This window comes from Macrobrachium rosenbergii, chromosome 23, assembly GCF_040412425.1.
Source record: "Macrobrachium rosenbergii isolate ZJJX-2024 chromosome 23, ASM4041242v1, whole genome shotgun sequence".
Classification (NCBI taxonomy): domain Eukaryota; kingdom Metazoa; phylum Arthropoda; class Malacostraca; order Decapoda; family Palaemonidae; genus Macrobrachium; species Macrobrachium rosenbergii.
Window position 1 is genome coordinate 21,225,974 of NC_089763.1, and position 20,021 is coordinate 21,245,994.

General features: G+C 34.5%; 1 protein-coding gene across 1 annotated transcript; it reads right to left on the reverse strand.

Moving 5' to 3' along the window:
- Positions 1-12,686: 12,686 nt before the first annotated feature.
- LOC136851164 (uncharacterized) lies at positions 12,687-15,398 on the reverse strand. Its single transcript, XM_067125122.1, has 3 exons — positions 15,208-15,398; positions 13,523-13,641; positions 12,687-12,942 (listed from the first exon to the last, which is right to left on the reverse strand). Exons 1-3 carry the CDS (start codon positions 15,259-15,261, stop codon positions 12,783-12,785), a joined length of 333 nt encoding a protein of 110 aa, XP_066981223.1. The 5' UTR covers positions 15,262-15,398; the 3' UTR covers positions 12,687-12,782.
- Between the last annotated feature and the right edge of the window lie 4,623 nt (positions 15,399-20,021).

Genomic DNA, 20,021 nt, shown 5'->3' on the forward strand with positions numbered 1-20,021 from the left:
TCCTCGTCCGTCGCTGGTCTGGATCCACGGGACGGTGGACTTATTATCAACTTAAAATTCTTCGGTAACATATATGAAAAATATATTATTTCCGAGTGTAGAGTGAATTGGATATTAAAGGACGTTTGTAGCTTTCTGATTGTATATGAATCACGGTGATGTGATAAATAGTCATACACACACACACACATATATATATATATATATATATATATATATATATATATATATATATATATATATATATATATATATATATATATATATATATATATATATATATATATATATATATATATATATATATATATATATATATATATATATATATATATATATATATATATATATGTATATTATATATATATATATATATATATATATATATATATATATATATATATATATATATATATATATATATATATATATATATATATATATATATATATATATATAATGTAATATAATATCGTACGCAGTAATACACATAATACATGTACACAAATGGAAATCGCAACATGAAGAATCATCATAACGCGGCTTCCGGCGAATACAAATATTCCCCCAATGCAATATCGCATAAAACCAACAAAGCTCTATTTTTCCTGTAAAGAAAAGAAGTCCGACGAAACAGTCAAAGCTTTTCTCACGCAAAAACTCCTGCCAAGCTCACGGAAAAAATGCCATTAAGATTCGTGTTGACTTTTTTTTACGCTAAGACTCTTTGGTCCAGATCTGATTTGTAACCATGATTTTCGGACAGGAAAGTTTTGGTCGCTTCGTATTTTGCATGGCGTGAAAACTCCGGAAAATCAAATCACACATTTTTTTTTTTTACATTTAAAAAGGCGAACAAACAAATCACATGTTTTTCAGTTACATTTTTCGAGGGAAACGTTTATCATTCAATCACAATTCAGTTTATTGGATATTGTTTTCGTGTACTGGAGTTATCACTCTATTTGCATATCACTACATTATATTTTTCTCTCCTTTTCATTTGTCCTTTACTGCACATAATCTTCAACACGTTTTGTTTATCTTTTTGTCATAAACTCAATAATATTTACGTAACTGAACATCTTTAAAAAAAAAAAGAGAAAAACCATGTCATAACTAAAATTAGGTAAGGGTTTTTTTATTATTAATAAGGGAAATTAGCTTTAACTACATAGAGTTTCACTCACTATTACCATTTCCTTTAAAATCTTTACTGAATGAAGGTACAGATTATCTGTTCGTAAATAAAAGTGAAAAATTAATGAGAAATATGGAAAAAAGTTAACAGATGACAGACACGTGAGAAAGGACTTACGATGCATGAAGTATTTACAAGCAGGACGTACAGAGGGATTTTGGGGCCACAAGCTGTGCATAATGAGTGGAAATTGTGATGATATTTCATCACACCTTGAAAATTTAAGTTTTATAAAAATTGAAACCTGCAAATGAATAATGTATTTGGAATTAATTGCTGATCTCATGTAAGATTGCATTGCTTTTTCTTATATATTCAAACTGGGAGTTCTAACTGTTCTCCCTCCACCTGTCCATTCCATGTAAATGTCAATGTACATTAATTAAGTATAAGAGGAGTGGCGAATTATACAACAATTAACTTCATGAATGAGATACTTGAATCTCTTGAATTATCTCTGGCTGTCTTACTAATGCCATCAGCATCACGTCTAATAGACATATTTCTGATAACTCTTTCCATTTTGCTTTACTTCATATTGAAAATAAAAACTAATGCCACCTTGACAACACTGCTTGCAACTATTTTCCTGCGAGGAAGGTGAATGGCCTGGCAACCTCATCCTATTTGGAATTATAGGAAATAAAATAAAAGTGGAAAAAAGACTACAGTAAAGTCTAAAGGAAGAGACGAAGGAAGAAAATTTGTCAGATAATGAAGGGATTTTGTGAAGTTAATTACAACCTTATACATATGTGTATGTATGTATATATATGTATATATATACATATATACATATATATATATATATATATATATATATATATATATATATATATATATATATATATATATATATATATATGATAGGTAATGATGTTCCCTTCTTCAGTAATTGGTTGGAAACCATCACTTATACAAATCCCATTAATTTCACGTGAAAATGTATGCATTCCAAAAAGCTTAACAAGAGAAATTTCCTTACCCTTAAGAGAAACCTAAGAATAGAAAATAATCATACTGAACAAACTGTTCAAACAAACTTAAAAAAAAGCGAAGAGGAGTTTATTTACAACTGAAACACAAAAACCACCAGTTCACCAAAATAAACATAATTAACTGATTAAAGAACACATTCAATAACGCCTGGAACGCCGTGTAAATTAAGGGGCCCCGTCAGACATCTTTATTGTCTCCGTGTTTTCACCGACGAAATTATTTACGCTGAAATGGAAACGAAGTATCGGAGATAACGAGTAAAAACTGCGCCGTAGTGTCCTCAGCGCAATCGAGTTTTCTGTACAGTCGTTACAGCGCATCATCAAGGCCACCGAAAATAGATTTATCTTTCGGTGGTCTCGGTATAATGCTGCGTGAGCAGTGGCCCATGAAACTTTAACCACGGCCCGGTGGTGGCCTGGTCTATATCGTTGCCAGAGGCACGATTATGGCTAAATTTAACCTTATGTTAAATAAAAACTACTGAGGTTAGCGGGATACAATTTGGTATGTCTGATGATTGGAGGGTGGATGATCAACATACCAATTTGCAGCCCTCCAGCCTCAGTAGTTTTTAAGATCAGAGGGCGGACAGAAAAAGTGCGGACAGAATAAAATGCGGACGGACAGACAAAGCCGACACGATAGTGTTCTTTTATAGAAAACTAAAAAAAGTAAAAGTAAGACATCGAAGAAGAATTAAACACCACCAACTCCGTCTGATTCATTCCCTGCTAACCTTGTTATCTCACGCTCAGTTTTTTTTATATACTTTCAGTCTTTGATCGTCTCTCTTTTAATACAATTATTAAACAGAGATTGCGTCAGCTGAAACACTAACACAATATTGCTCGAGGAGGAGGTGTGCGTCTTAAATGAGAAATTATGTAAATAAAACAAGGGGAAAGATTAGTCCGAATCTGAACAGATGATAATTATTGTGTTCCTTCAGGTACTTTGTAAGGGGGAATGACGCGGTTAATTTCTTTGCATCTTACACTATTATTACAGTAGTGAAGCTCCGATCACATTTCCTACATATAATATTCGACGTAAAATAACTTCAATGATTAAATTAATTATTAAGACACAAGCACACACACATAACTATATATATATATATATATATATATATATATATATATATATATATATATATGTATATAATATATATATATATATATATATATATATATATATATATATATATATATATATATATATGTATATATTATATATATATGTGTTTGTGTGTGTGTGTGTATATATATCCCCTGGTTTTGATCGTTTAATCTTGTCCTTAATATTTATCAACTCTACAAGGATTCAGAGAGAGAGAGAGAGAGAGAGAGAGAGAGAGAGGGTAGACAGCAAGGTAAAGAGATCCAGAGAATAGAGGAGATGAAGTACAAGTAATTGAAGGCGCAACTGTTAAAAAAAAAAAAAAACACCACAACTGCACTAAAAAATAACCGTTAGAAAGGTTGGACAGCATGACTGAAGACACCAAAAAGGGGAATGGAGGTAAAGTAAAAAGCTAGGCAATGGATGCAGCTACGGGCCAAGGGGACGCTGGGAAGCACCCTTTAGCAATGCCTACAGTGCGCCACGAGAGAGAGAGAGAGAGAGAGAGAGAGAGAGAGAGAGAGAGAGAGAGAGAGAGAGAGAAGGCCATTCATCAACTCCATATCTCTAAAGGAGGTAGATGCTTTATAGCAAAACTACGCAGCCTCTACAGCCCTCCTAAGTACTTGCCTGTGACTTTTAGCTATCTCTAAATATTAGACGTATTCTCTTGGTCTCCCCATCCCCCTACCCTGATTCACCCAGCCACCCCCCACCCACCAGTCACCAGACTCCCCCTACCTCCCACCCACAGCTACAAAGGGAAAGTTTCCTGAACAAACTTAGGTCAGAAGTAGAAGGCCAAGTTGTGTCAAGGATTAACGTCAAGGTTTTATGGTCTAATTATTTACGGGATAAATTCTGCAGGTTTGCCAGAACAAATGTAAATATATTGCGGTACCTTAATATTCGGTTAAATCAGTTTATAGTGAAATATTGCTATTTACATTGAGGGCATATAACGGGGACATTTTTTCTCTTAATTATGCCGTTGTCTGGTATAGCCCAGCACCATCATGAAACCCTTAGAGCTGAATTCATTAGAATAGGAATCAAGCTGTAACTACTGAATTAAACTGAATAAATGCTCTTTTTCCCTGAATGTATCTATGCTTGTATGAATGTTGCTAATTTAAAGTAATTGGCCTTCAACTTAAATGAATTTCAGTCTCACACACACACACACACACACACACACACATTAAATGTGTGTGTATATATATATATATTTATTATATATATATATATATATATATATATATATATATATATATATATATATATATATATATATATTATATATATATATATATATATATATATATATATATATATATATGTATACATATATATATCCTGTCGAACTGTGTTTGTTTGTATCCACCACCTCTGCCATGTTGACGGTATTGTGCGTTTGTCGGTAGCCATATTCTATTTATCACATCACCGTGATTCATATACAATCTACAAACGTCCTTTAATATCCAATCCCTCACCTCAAATGTATTTTTTCATATATGTTACCGAAGGGAATTTTTAGTTGATAATAAGTCCACACCGTGACGAACCAGCGACACGAGGGGAATCAGGACACACACACTAACGCTCGGCCATAGAATAACATCTCGCCATCATCACCGTCGAACTCAGGTGTTTTGCCGATATCCTCCACAATAAGCCTTGACTATTTATCAGAATATACAATCAGAAAATACTATTAAAAAAATAATATCAATAAAGACTTTCAGGTGGGAAAAAAATGAAGAAAACCAGGAATTAATAAAGACAGATAAAGTAAAAACCAGGTTTACATAGGAGGGGCAAAGAGGAACGAGAAGAAAGCATAAGAATAACAAAATGGGATGGATTATGAAGGATAAAGGATGAGAGAGAGAGAGAGAGAGAGAGAGAGAGAGAGAGAGAGAGAGAGAGAGAGAGAGAGAAAGCACGAAGGAGAGGGGGATCTAAAGGATACTGGATGAATCTGCGATAAAACAGAAACGAATGAAAAATCATCCTTAAGAGGAGACTAAAAGACGTGAATAACAGCGCTAAATAGCAGAAGGATAAGTATTGCAAGAGAAGAAGGGAAGAGAAAATCAGATAAAAGGTGACATCGATAAAGGGAAACAACGAAATCTATTCGAAAGCAAAAGATGAGAGCCATATATGATGCCTCTCAGATACGAAAAATAACACTGGAAGTGGCTTACGCCATTTAATTGAAAGTTATTTTCTGAAAAGGGATTCCGCATGCTTTATTGGTTTAGCTAAGGTTGTCTGGCATCAGAGCATCGAAGGGCATTGAGTCAGGTCTGAGGAGTGTGATAACCAACATCATTTCAAAGGTTTCATTGATGTTTTTCCTTTATATGCAATGTAGGTAATGACCTGGATGTACCCTTAGTTATCTTGGAAATATGGTAAATATCATGATAACATTTATATTTTCTGTATGTTACATTTATGGCTAAATCTATAACGAGAAAAATTCTAATGATGGTTTGCTAAACGATAACAGCAAACAAAAAAAAATAACATTTGGAAACAGACAAAAGGATATTATCAAAACTTTTAGCAATCACTTCCTGGTGTAATTAGATGTGGCCTTCGTATTATGTGTGTGTGTGCGTATGTCTTTGTGACTCGTGTGGCCGCATGGAGGTGTGTATATTTCCAAGTTGATGAATCAGTTTCAATTCTAGGAAATTAACACACTGGAGGTGACACGGTACACGCTCTAAAGAGTCATAAAAACCCCAAACGGAAGAGATGGTAATTAAAGGTATCAGATTTACTCATATATATATATATATATATATATATATATATATATATATATATATATATATATATATATATATATATATATATATATATATATATATATATATATATATTAGATATATATATAGATATATATATATTATATATATATATATAGAGATAATATATTGTTGATTACCTGTAAAGTTGATTACCTGTAATTCCTTCTCCTCCCTTGGGGATTCTTCATGGCTCTCTAGAGCGCGTACCACATTACCTCAACGAGGTAATAGAATTCCCAGAATGAAAACAGACGTATTAACTTGGAAATATATATAACTTCATACGACCATGGAAACGCACAGACACGCAGACACATACACATATATACTTTCCACTCTTCGTACATTACCTCTGAAACCAAGCAATCATCCTGCTTGGATAAAACTCACGCATGAAGCTTCATTGTGTTACAAAGAAAGACTTTACCCTGAAAATCCCTCAGCGGAAAGGTACAACGTCCTGATGGTATCCTACAGATACTGATTCCGTGTCCTGATTCGTGAACGACGAGTGTAATAAGCCACGGGAGAAGAAAACGTAACATGACTCGTTTCCTGCTCTTTTTTGTTTCCTGTCATCAAGAGAGACGCAACATTTGATATCTGTGCTTTGTTGAATGCGTCTCAGTAGTTTTCGTTGATCTCTCTCTCTCTCTCTCTCTCTCTCTCTCTCTCTCTCTCTCTCTCTCTTCTATATATATATATATATATATATATATATATATATATATATATATATATATATGTATATATATATATATATGTATGTACACATATATATATATATATATATATATATATATATATATATATATATATATATATATATATATATATATGTGTGTGTGTGTGTGTGTGTGTGTGTGTGCAAAAGCGTGTGTGTTTTGTTTGTGTGTCAGCGTACTCATATCAATAGGTGGAGAGGGCCTAATATGGTAACCAATAGTACAAATGCAGTATAAGGTAAAAATAGTGAAATTAAGACTAATATCGAAGATGCAATATATATCGATAATATTGAGGTTGAAAGGTGTATAAAAAAGTTACAAATACATCTCAGTCTATTTAATACATAGGGTTTATTCTTGAAACAAAGAGGACTTGCTTCCATGCAGTTGGTATATTGTAAAATATATTTATCATTTCACATAATTCATCCTTCGCCTGAAGACTGTAATTTTCTGAAAATTGCTCTTGTAAATCAATAGGAACCTCGAGATTAATTATCCATGAATCTTTCATTCTAATAAGTAAATAACGACTAAATAACACAAATAAACTTTGGAAGAATTTAATTAAGGACGAGAAGACCATCTTCTCGCTTCATTATGCAAAATAGAGGACAAGAAACCTTCTTCTTTCAAACTGCTAGAGAGATTTTCGAGGCTTAGAGCGGAACGACTCTATTCCCCAGCGTTTACTCTCCTTGCTAATTACCTTTTCTAATTCGTTCTCATTTGCATTCGTTCGTTCCACTTGAAAAATGAGACCGATGAAATGCAGCCTAAGGTGACCTGATATCTGGTGTATTAAGAAAGACCTCAAAAGATTGTTTGGTCTTAGGTTATTTTTCTTTCAATATAATTCTTCTTGATTACGTAAAGAGAGAGAGAGGGTGTAATTAGAAGTTCAAGCGAAGCAGCAATGCAACATTTTATATCTATGCTTTGTTGAACGCTTCTCAATTGTTTCCGTTGATCTCTCTCTCTCTCTCTCTCTCTCTCTCTCTCTCTCTCTCTCTCTCTCTCTCTCTGGATACAATCTCCTCTTTTAATAATTTCTGATACAATTTTGTATTTTAACAGTTTACTTAAGTTTTTATTTATTTATTTATCAGTTTGTTAATTCATCTGTTTTTTTTCAGTATCTAATCTTCTCTTTCTGTATTTCCCCTTAAGTCCTGTTACTTCTTTCAAATGAACACCATTTTCTTTGGAAGTTTGGATTTCAAGTCAATGGCTCCTGTGGGTTTGATTCATATGAATAGGGTTCATCTGCTGAATAATAATAATAATAATAATAATAATAATAATAATAATAATAATAATAATAATAATAATGGTGAAGAAATCCACAGTGGTGCAGATGTCAATATATATTTCAGAAATATATATAAAAAAGAGAGCTTTCGAAAACCTGCTCGATTCTCCTTTTCATTCTGACTGAAAACACTAAAGCAATCTTGGAAGTAAAGATTGCCTTAGTTTTTCAGCCAGATTGAAAAGGAGAATCGACCAGGTTCTCGAAGACTCTCTTTTGTATATACATTTCTAAAATATATATTGACATCTGCACCACTGTGGATTTCTTCACCAATTTAGTCACTCATGCTATTATGAAATTTTTATGAATAGCCTAATAATAATAATAATAATAATAATAATAATAATAATAATAATAATAATAATAATAATAATAATGTCGATATGTCACCAACTGATAAAAGTAAAGTCCCTTCTAAGTGCTAGTTCCCTCATTAAGTGGGAAAAATGTGTCAATTAGATCTCTGAGACCTCTTAAACCTAAGGTGACCTGGTATTTGATGTACTCAGATTGACCTAAAGCAATGATCATTTCCCAGTTATTTTTTTTCTAATGCAAGGCTCTTTGAATCATATCCAAAGGGAATATTGATCTTCACATGTCACTAAGCTCTCTGAAAACATTTGGGTGTAATCAAATCAAAGTGGAAATTTTATTGATAAAAAGTAAAAACCATTAACGAATGGAAACTCCCCAATTCAATGGAAAACGCGTACCCATAAGATCTCTTAGACCAGGGGTTTCCATCCTGGGGCACATGTACCCCAGCGGTACATTTGTACTCTTCAGTAGGTACATTGGATCTGAGAGAATTGCCAGTACAGCGCGATACATGATGTTATCTGCATTGAGATTGTACAATGTCGTGTCCAATTTTTTTTTATTTCCTTATTATCACCAACATTCTTATGCAGTCTACACAAACAGATTTCATAATAGAATTACATCACAATATAAATTTTATTATTTTTCTTTTTCATCCTCAATTTTTTTAGGGGTACACAGGAATCTATAAAAATGCCCAAGGGGTACAGCAGAACAAAAAGGTTGGGAACCCCTTTCTTAGACCTTCTTAACCTGTGCAATATGGAAACTGGAAAGCACTCAAATAACAGTCACCCTAGTAATCATCGTGGATCCAATGAGGTCATTCTTCTCTCGCGGGAAGGTAATTACGCTCTTTATACGCGTCAGTGGAGACAGACATAAAACGGCGTTTTATGGAAGGTTTAATCTCCATGCCCCTCCCAAGAGCTCATCCACGCTCTCGTTTTCCGGGAGCGTTTATGCGCATTCCTGGATCAAACGGAAATGGCTCTTCCGGTTTAGTGGCGCGAGGAAATTCCTCTCTCCTAAGACATCGGAGGAACCGTAATTTCAGTCGTTAAGTTTCATTCTCGACTCGTTAGATTTTTTTTTTATAAATTATGACTGCAGGTGAGGTCTTTGGGTTCTTAATTTAAAACAGATAAAAACTGCGCCGAAGTTTCTTCGGCACAATTCAGTTTTCTGTACAGCGTATAATCAAGGACACCAAAAATAGATCTATCTTTAGGTGGCCTCGGTGTAATACTGTATGAGCCGCACCCCATGAAACATTAACAACGGCCTAGTGGTGGCCTGACCTATATCGTTGCCAGAAGCACGATTATGGCTAACTTTAAATATAAATAAAATGAAAACTACTGACGCTAGAGGGCTGGAATTTGGTATGTTTGATTATTGGAGGGTAGATGATTAGCATACCATTTTGCAGCCCACTAGCCTCAGTTTTTTTTTAAGATCTGAGAAGGGACAGAAAAAGTGCGGACTGACAGACAAACCCGGCACAGTAGTTTTCTTTTACAGAAAATTAACGAGGTTAGATAATCTAAATAAATCTATATTGTTTTTATATAGCATACGTCATCGTGCCAGTTATCTGTAAAATCTACAGGTCTAAAAGAAAACTATCGAGGTATAAAACATATCACAGGATTCCTTTATTTCATCTAATAAAGTATTCCCCTACCTGTTCTTTAGCCTGATTCTTCAGAAGATAGCTTTAATGATTTTTCTTTAAAATTTACAAGGAAGAGACAATAAGTTGTTATTATAAAGAGTTATTTTCTCTCTATCTCTATATATTTTATATATATATATATTTTCTATATATATATATATATATATATATATATATATATATATATATATATATATATATATATATATATATAGATAGTATATATATATATATATATATATATATATATATATATATATATATATATATATATATATATATATATATATATATATATATATATATATATATATATTAATATATACAGAGTATATGTATATATATCTGAGAGAGAGAGAGAGAGAGAGAGAGAGAGAGAGAGAGAGAGAGAGAGAGAGAGAGAGAGAGAGAGAGAGAGTTCGGTCATTATTTGAGAATTCAATTTCCTACAACAACGGCTTCGCTTCATGCTACGTCCCATACAATCATTTCGGAATTTATTACAAAGTTTACAAAATTAAAACTTTTTTCATTAAAACTTCTTGTTCCCATAAGCAATACACGCTCGCATACATATACATTAATGTACGTAAATCCTCCCTCCCCCCACCCCTTACACACCTTTTTTTGGGGGGTTGGGGGTGGTCCGATATTATCCTATGTTCGCCATGCAAATTAATTCGAATTTTGATCTTGAACATATTGATAAAAAGATATGATGAGCCGGAGGGAAACCTTTTGTTAAGCGTGTTAAGAATTAGCTTTTCTTAATGATGAATTACATAGCACTCCTATCGTTCGAAATATTTGGATTTTGCTTGGTTTGGGGCTGAGAGAAAGAGAGAGAGAGAGAGAGAGAGAGAGAGAGAGAGAGAGAGAGAGAGAGAGAGAGAGAGAGAGAGAGAGAGAGAGATAGAGACAAGAGAGAGAGAGAGAGAGAGAGAGAGAGAGAGAGAGAGAGAGAGAGAGAGAGAGAGAGAGCTAAATAAAATTTGGTTGCTGTTTAAGCTGACATAAGATTTGGTTATTGCTTCTGAGAGAGAGAGAGAGAGAGAGAGAGAGAGAGAGAGAGAGAGAGGAGAGGAGGGTCGCTAAAATAAGATTTGAGCGACCTAACTTGAATAATTTTGAATAAGATCCAAAAACAGGGATAACAAGGTCCTTTGGCAGCTAAACAAATGCAAAACTGTACATCCTAACTGTTTGTGTTGTCATTATCCTTCAGTGTAAGAGTTTAATTACTAATAATACCTTTGTAACCGTGGAAAAGATTTGAAAGGAACTTAATCATAAAGAAAATATTACCGTCAACATGTCTCGAATGATTTGTAACTTGGGAGAAAAACTAATAAAAAACAAGTAAAAAATGCGCCGAAGTTTCTTCGGCGCAATCGTGTTTTCTGTACAGCGTATAATGCTGTATGAAACTCTCAGCCGGGCCCATGAAATGCTCAGTCGGGGCCCATGAAACTCTCAGTCGCGGCCCATGAAACGCTCTGTCGCGGCCCATGAAACACTCAGTCTCAGCCCATGAAACTTTCAGCCACAGGCCGGTGGTGTCCTGTGTTGTTGGCACCTATAGCGGTGCCAGACGCACGATCATGGCTAACTTTCACCTTAAATAAAATAAAAACTACTGAGGCTACAGAGCTGCAATTTGGTATGTTTGATGACTGGAGGGTGGATGACCAACATAGCAATTTGCAAACCTCAATACTCCGTAGTTTTTAGGACCAGAGGGCGGACAGAAAAAGTGCGCACGGAGAGACAAATAGCCACCTCAATAGTTTTCCGTTACAGAAAACTAAAACGAGAATAATTGTTTATTTCAACTAGCCTTTTGAATGTAAGAGGTAAAGCAAGGGTAGTCTGGACTTTACGTTAATTACGCTACATGTAATGAATTTATGTTTGATATATTCTGAAATGTAATACATCTTGTCAAAACGAACATGAAAGAGATTCTTAGTTGCAACGTCCAATGATGCAAGATCATTTAAGACAATTTGTTTTCACCTTTATAGGAATATCCCCCTAATATTTAATGAGGCAAATGTTTCCGAACTCATTTAAAAAATTGATTCTGTGTAAATACTCAGGTATATAATATCAAATTTAAGCAGAGAACACTCTGCATGTGTTCGGTGTTCGTTTCATTGAAAACATATCACAAAACTAGTTTAAATACTATATAGGTAAAGATGATAAACGCTATTTTAAAAGCTCTGCATGCTGAAAAAGAAAGATGCGGCCAATAATAAAAATAATGAAAACGATCAAGATCATTTATATATTAAACATATGTTGGACCTTACAAAAGACGAAACATCAGGAGACCATACTAATAAAAATAATAAAAACAAGCAATCACTACCATTTATATACAACATATTTTGAACCATAGATAGATCATTTATAATAAACATATTTTGAACCTTTCAAAAGACAATAAATTAAAAGAACGAAGTAGTGAAAATAATAAAGAAAAAACATTCACAACCATTTATTTATATTTCAAAACATATTTTGAATCTCACGAAAGATAAATAATTGACGAATACAACTGAAATCTGGCAACAAATAATTAACGCTCTGGGAAATATATAGGCTTATTGGTATGGAAAGGAAACGGGTCGTAGCAGTATGTGCCGCAGCAAGCTCCCGTAGGACAGCAGATCTGGCGCCCTGGGCAATCCTGGTCCAGCTCACACACTCTCGGGAATTCGGTTGGCACCAACTTGGATCTGGAATGAGAATGTTGGTTAGGAAAATATACTGCTTACGGCAACTTGCAATGTCGTCAACGTTTTTGTATAATGGTTTCCAGCTCAGGTGACATAAGAGTGAATTGGGGTGTCAAGTGAAAACTAATACCTCTCCCCACCACACAGAAATATCTGTTAATACTTATCTTAAATTCCCTTTACTGCAGCTACAATAAAAAACTCTTATCTAGTGCGCCATTTCGAGCAATACACTACAAGTATTTTCAGTTGAACGATTTGGAGCACAGGCAGCATAAGAATGCCTTTTGGTGACAAAGTGAAAACTAACACCACCCAATATATACTGTACTGTACAGCGCTAAACAGACAGTACAGGAAAACTTATCTGTAAATATCCTTTATTGTAGCTACATTAAATGTGCTCGTCTAGTTCACCATTTAGAGACTACAACTCCAACAACTTAACATATCGACGTCATCAACACAGATACAAATATTAAAGGTAAAAAGCGTGGAGTAATGTGAAGCCCTGTAAGGAAAAGGAAAAGGAAATGGCTATCATATATTCCAATATTTCAATAAAAAAACGAATACTCACAGTTGCGGAGATTGGGGAGGAGGGGGAGGAGCAGGAACCAAGGGGCATCCCTTGGGCCCAATGTGAGGGGGCCGCTTTTCAGCTGGCGAATCCTGCGCATCGACTGTTTTGGTCATTAGCTGTTAGTGAAGAATGAATATTTAGTGAGGTTTTTTTATTGCATTCAAGTATATGACAAGTTTTTTCAAAGGGGGTATGGCTATTGTTGATTTACGAAAGCTTATAAATTATTCAGTGCCTTTGAGAGAGAGAGAGAGAGAGAGAGAGAGAGAGAGAGAGAGAGAGAGAGAGAGAGTGAGAGAGTTCTTTAATTACCTTTAAGTATATGATAAAATTTTGGAACGGTGGAGAAGGCTTTTTTTTATTTAAAAATCTCATTAGCTATTCAGTGTCCTGAGAGAGAGAGAGAGAGAGAGAGAGAGAGAGAGAGAGAGAGAGAGAGAGAGAGAGAGAGAGAGAGTGTGCGTAGTGAAAAGTTCTTTAATTGCATTTAAGTATATGACAATTTTTTGCAAAGGGATAATTCTAATTTTGGCTTAAAAAGCTTACCAATTATTCAGAATCCTTAAAAGAGAGAGAGAGAGAGAGAGAGAGAGAGAGAGAGAGAGAGAGAGAGAGAGAGAGAATATTCTCATAATAACTCTCCTCGAAATATTAGGTGTGACCTTGAAGAAATTTAATGAATACCTTGGCCCTCAAAGTACACACATCTCAGTAACGTTTTAATGTCCGACATTTTTCTTATTTAATTAGTTTGGCTTTCTCCTCCAAGGTATTTTTTTTTATCAAAACTGATTTTATATAGGAAATTGCCAACCTATTTCACTTTGAGACATTAAAGCTCTTCCCTCTAAGCTAATGTTAACTACAGTGTCTACTGATATGTTTGCATATAATACAAATTCTCACTAATATGTAATCCGAATTCTCATCCATTTTTCCTCCATTCTTTACATGATCTCGCTGATCAGTTTCACAAAGATACAAGTCATTATCCCCCAGCTGTCGTCAAATATATTCCTGTAAATTACAATAAGTTTCCCTCACTAATGCGTAGCACTTCCTATAATTTTGATATGCTGATTGCCCACAAGCTTCAAAACTCAAGTACCCATTCCCCCTTGAACTAAAATATTTACAAGCTTTTATCAACTTATGATAATTCTTTGGGCAACACTATTTTACTCAATGACACTTCTCTCTCTCTCTCTCTCTCTCTCTCTCTCTCTCTCTCTCTCTCTCTCTCTCTCTCTCTCTCTCAAGATGAAAAGTACACTAGAACTTCAAAGAAAAGTCTCTCTCTCTCTCTCTCTCAAGATCCTGATAGAAAAGTACACTGGAACTTCAAAGAAAAGTCTATTTGTTTATGACAGAAAAAGTTGGATCTTTTCTAGATAGTAACCCCAACGGGTTTTAACAAGGTGTGTATCCACCTTTGAGGCGAGCTCAGTACAAGCCCGTTGGGGGTTACCGTAAAAACATAAACAAAAGACTGTAAATATCACAAAGAAAATAACCCTACAGAAATATTAGTCCTAGATAACGAACCGCGAAAACCCTTGGGGTCACTATCTATTAAAGATCCAAAAAGTTTTATTAGGTACATCTGCTCACTCAAAATTTTGTGAACGATACATTACCAATTTTATTTAAAGAGAAAAGTCTTGAATGTAAATAGAACTCACCACAGTCAATATCGCAAGCACAAGCACCAAGCAGCGACTTCCGATAATTTCCATGGCGATAGTTTTCAAGCCTCTTCGAGCAGACTAAAAAGTAGTTCCCCAACTTGCGTAGTTTTTAGTCCAAGTGAGAAATTCGTTTCTGGTCTCAGCGATGACGTTCTTGCCTTGACGTACGAGTTTCAATGACTGCCTTGTTGACTGAAGCCTTCAATTTATGGTTAACGGCAGAGCGATGTTGCCACATCTTCATAACATCTCTGGTTTTCCCCCGTAGTTTGGGGTTTTTACTTTACGACCGTTTGAAAATTACCTTTCTAACAGAGGTGACTCAATGATGATTACATAGTTTTTTCCACCAGAAAACTGATCGGTAAATGTAGGAAAAAGTAAATCGGTTGTTTTGGCTGAATTTGTTCTTTCTATTTTGAGGTGGTTATTTGGGGCAATGATCCGATTGACGTGTTTTTTTCTGTGGCTATATATATATATATATATATATATATATATATATATATATATATATATATATATATATATATATATATATATATACATACATATATATATATATATATATATATATATATATATATATATATATATATATATGTGTGTGTGTGTGTGTGTGTGTGTGTGTGTGTGTGTGTTACAGAGAGAAAGAGAGAGAGAGTAGCAATGCATTCCGACTGAAATATCCCAAAGATCGCAATCTCAACATCGTCCTTGAGGATAATAATGATGTTGAGTCATCCCCAATGTCTAACGGAGCATCGAACCATTTATAATGATCCTCGCTTCCGAGAATCGGTGATATCGTGGTTTCATTCGTGCAGTCGGACACAAGAGCATATATATGCATGAATGAAGTGTTATTTATAATAATATTCGCATAGGAACAAGTAAACAAAATGGTTTTCGTAGGTACATACGACTGCATGTATTTTATTATTGTTTAAATAATGATTTTTCTTTTCTGTGGTTATTGGTGTTCACATTACACGTACACACACACACACACACACTCAGGAGAGAGAGAGGGAGGGGGGGGTGCAGGGACGAAGCATGAATAAAACCTTGCGTAAGAACATGACTATTAGTTTTGAGCACATTTTTATATGAACAAAGTATTTTATCATTATTATATTTGAATAATGATTTTTTTCTCTGCTTATTGATATTCGTATTACACACACATACACGCATACGCACACGCGCATACACACACACGCACACACAAAGGGAGAGACAGGGGGTTGGCTGCTGTAGGTATACAACTTTGTGTAAAAAAGTAAAACACTATCAGAACAGAGGTATCTAAATTTTTATGATAACATTTATTTACAGTTACATCTAAACAAAAGCGAAAAGAACAATAGGCAAAGACCGGCAAAAACAAACAAACAAACAAACAGAAAGGCAGGAAGACAGAATGTTTGCTGTCGGCTTAAATCGTATCGCAGCCAGTTCAATTTGCATACTGTTAGTAACCAGTTGAGCCTGGGAATTGGAACTAGCGATATTTGTTCGCTGAATTTGACAGTTGGTTTGGTAACCAATAACGTACTTTCTTTACTCGAAATAAAGGTCGTTGTTTACACAGAGGGAAAGGAAATGAAAGTGGGGATGTTGGACGAAAATTATGTAAACAATATTTCGCCCTACGAAAATTATGTAAACAATATTTCGCCCTACGAAAATTATGTAAACAATATTTCGCCCTATGCATAGTATTTACCTCGTAGTTGAATCTTTCTCATTATATTTGCCTTTCATTTTATTACGGAAACCTCCCGCTCCCTTAGAAAGTTCTCAGAGATGATTATGAGTGAAACAGCGGAGGGACCGTGAAACATTTCAAATTCATTGTCTCTGTTGCAAAATAATGCGGCGACTTTGAAAATAAAACCCCCCAGGCGAGGTTCGAGTTGTTTCCAGACAGCGACTTGATCATTCTTTTAGCTTGGGAAAGTCCGGTAAAAACGGTCATTCTCTTAGCTTTGGAAAGTTTGGCATAAACTGCATGTTTTAGTTTTCTAGAAAAGAAAACTATTGTGCCGGCTTTGTCTGTCCATCAGCACGTTTTTTTCTGTCCGCGCTTTTTCTGTCCGCCCTCAGATCTTAGAAACTACTGAGACTAGAGGGTTGCGTATTGGTATGGTGATCATCCACCATCCAATCATCAAACATACCAAATTGCAGCCCTCTAGTCTCAGTAGTGTATATTTTATTCAAGGTTAAAATTAGCCATAATCGTGCGTCTGGCAACGACATAGGCAACCACCACCCGACCATGGTTAAAGTATCATGGGTTGCGGCTCATACAGCATTATACCCAGACCACCGAAAGATAGATCTATTTTCGGTGGCCTTGATTATACGCTGCACAGAAACCTCGCCTGTGCCGAAGATACTTCGGAAAATTTTTTACTTGTTTGTTTACTGTTCTTAGCTTCGCGTAATGTCCATGATGTTCGTAACATCAACAAGGATACACTGACTTTAAACTTGCATGATGACAGTATTTGTGTGTGGAGAGTGTTAATTCCTAATAACTCGTGCTGATATCCCCGGCTGGTGATAATATACGTAACCGAAAGTTTCCCCCCTACAAATAGAAATAAGCATATTATTCGCCGTTATTCTGCCATCAGCAACAAAAAGGCATAGGAGAAAGATTGCTATTTTATAAGTATGCACACACATATATATATGTGTGTGTGTAGTTAAGAATGGATGCATATATGTATGTATGTATGTATGTATGTATGTATGTATGTATGTATGTATGTATGTATGTATGTATGTATGTGTATATATATATATATATATATATATATATATATATATATACATATATATATATATATATATATATATATATAATATATTGCAATTAATTTTATAATATACAACTAATGCCAAATGAAAACCATATATATATATATATATATATAAGCTTAATAAATGAAAACTATACCTCAGGATACAGCTTTAAATCTAAATACTAAATAACCTTTTTAATGACTGACAGCGAATAAGAGGTAAATTCACCCAAAAGAAAATCTAATAATGAACACAGAGAGAATATTGTTCGAGGGCCTCTGTCGACTAAAACCTCCTGAGTGGAAATAATCTCGTAATTTCTGAGATAATCCTTTTCGGATTTGGCTTTCCGTGAAAGGGGGATTTGCCAGCGGCGATTACTCAGTCGAATCTACCCTGCAACAATTTCTCTGATTCAAACCCAATCAGACGGAACGATTCGGTTAAGGGAATTGATTATAGGGGAGGGGATGCTGAATCAGCTGTCCTTGGAAGCCTCCCACCTTCTTCTTCTTCTTCTTCTTCTTCTTCTTCTTCTTTCTTGGGTTTTGGCCGGGAATTCTAAGGAGATTGAATGAGTCAAGATGTTGATTATACAGAGAAGATTTAAAATAAAAATTAAATGAAAAATGTCCCGAAGTTTCTTCGGCGCAATTGAGTTTTCTGTACAGCGTATAATCAATGCCACCGAAAATACATCTATCTTTCGGTGGTCTCGGTATAATGCTGTATGAGCAGCGGCCCGTGAAACTGTCAGTCGGCTGCGGTGGCCTGTGTTGTTGCGTTGCCAGAAGCACGATTATGGCTAAATTTAACGTTAAATAAAATAAAACCTATTGAGGCTAGAGGGCTGCAATTTGGTAGGTTTGATGACTGGAGGGTGGATGGTCAACATACCAATTTGCAGCCCTCTAACCTTAGTAGTTTTTAATACCTGAGGGCGGACAGGAACTGCGGACAGAATAAAGTGCGGACGGACAGACAAAGCCGACACAATAGCTACCTTTTACAGAGAACTAAAAAACGAAGAATTTTCCCATGTTGATAGGTTAACAGGTTTTTACATTAAACGTCGTAAGTTGTAGAAGTATTTTTGTAATTATGACAGGCTGGAATAACTCTTTTACTTAATTATCATATTATTTCATTAACCAATTGTAGAAGGATGTTTATGATTTATGTTAGTATGGCATAAATATCTTTTACTTTATGGTGATACTATCTAATTATCAGTCCATTTTATTTACCGTTAGAATTACATTTCTTTACATGTCATTACGCTTAAAGATTACCGACATTAATATATTAACAGCTTTGACCACTAAACTTCATAAACTGCAGCGGTATGTTTATAATTTATCGTAAACTGGTATAACTATCTTTTACTCTATTATAACATGATCTCATTACCAATCCATATTATTTACCATTAAAATTTAAGCTTTAACAAGTCATTAACCTTGAATATTAGAGACACTGTTATATTAACAAGCTTTTTTACACTAAATATCTTGAACTGTAGATGTATCTCTACAATGTATGGTAGGCTGGCATAATTATCTTTGACTTAATTGTAATATCATTCCATCATCAACTAATTTTTCTTACCAGTAATATTTTTTTACTTCTGCATGTCATGAAGCCTGACTGTATTTATTCACTGCAAATAATTCGAGTAATTCAGTCTTTGTTTATTCAAATTCAGGTTGGAAATTAATACCTTCAAATCGTCTTGATACACATAAAATTGGTAATTAAATGAAGGGTGATTGTTATTTCATGTATGGATAAATTGTCAAACTTTATAGTAAATACTATAAACACAAAAAATTTATGAAACTACAATTGTACCTCATAATACATATATTCTTCATTTGTGCCAAAATCCCACCAAGTTTGATTCTACTTTGAGAGTGAGAAAAACTAAAGTCTCGTCCAAGCACTAACAAGACTTTGGCAGCTCATAACCCACCTTACTCTCGATTATTGAC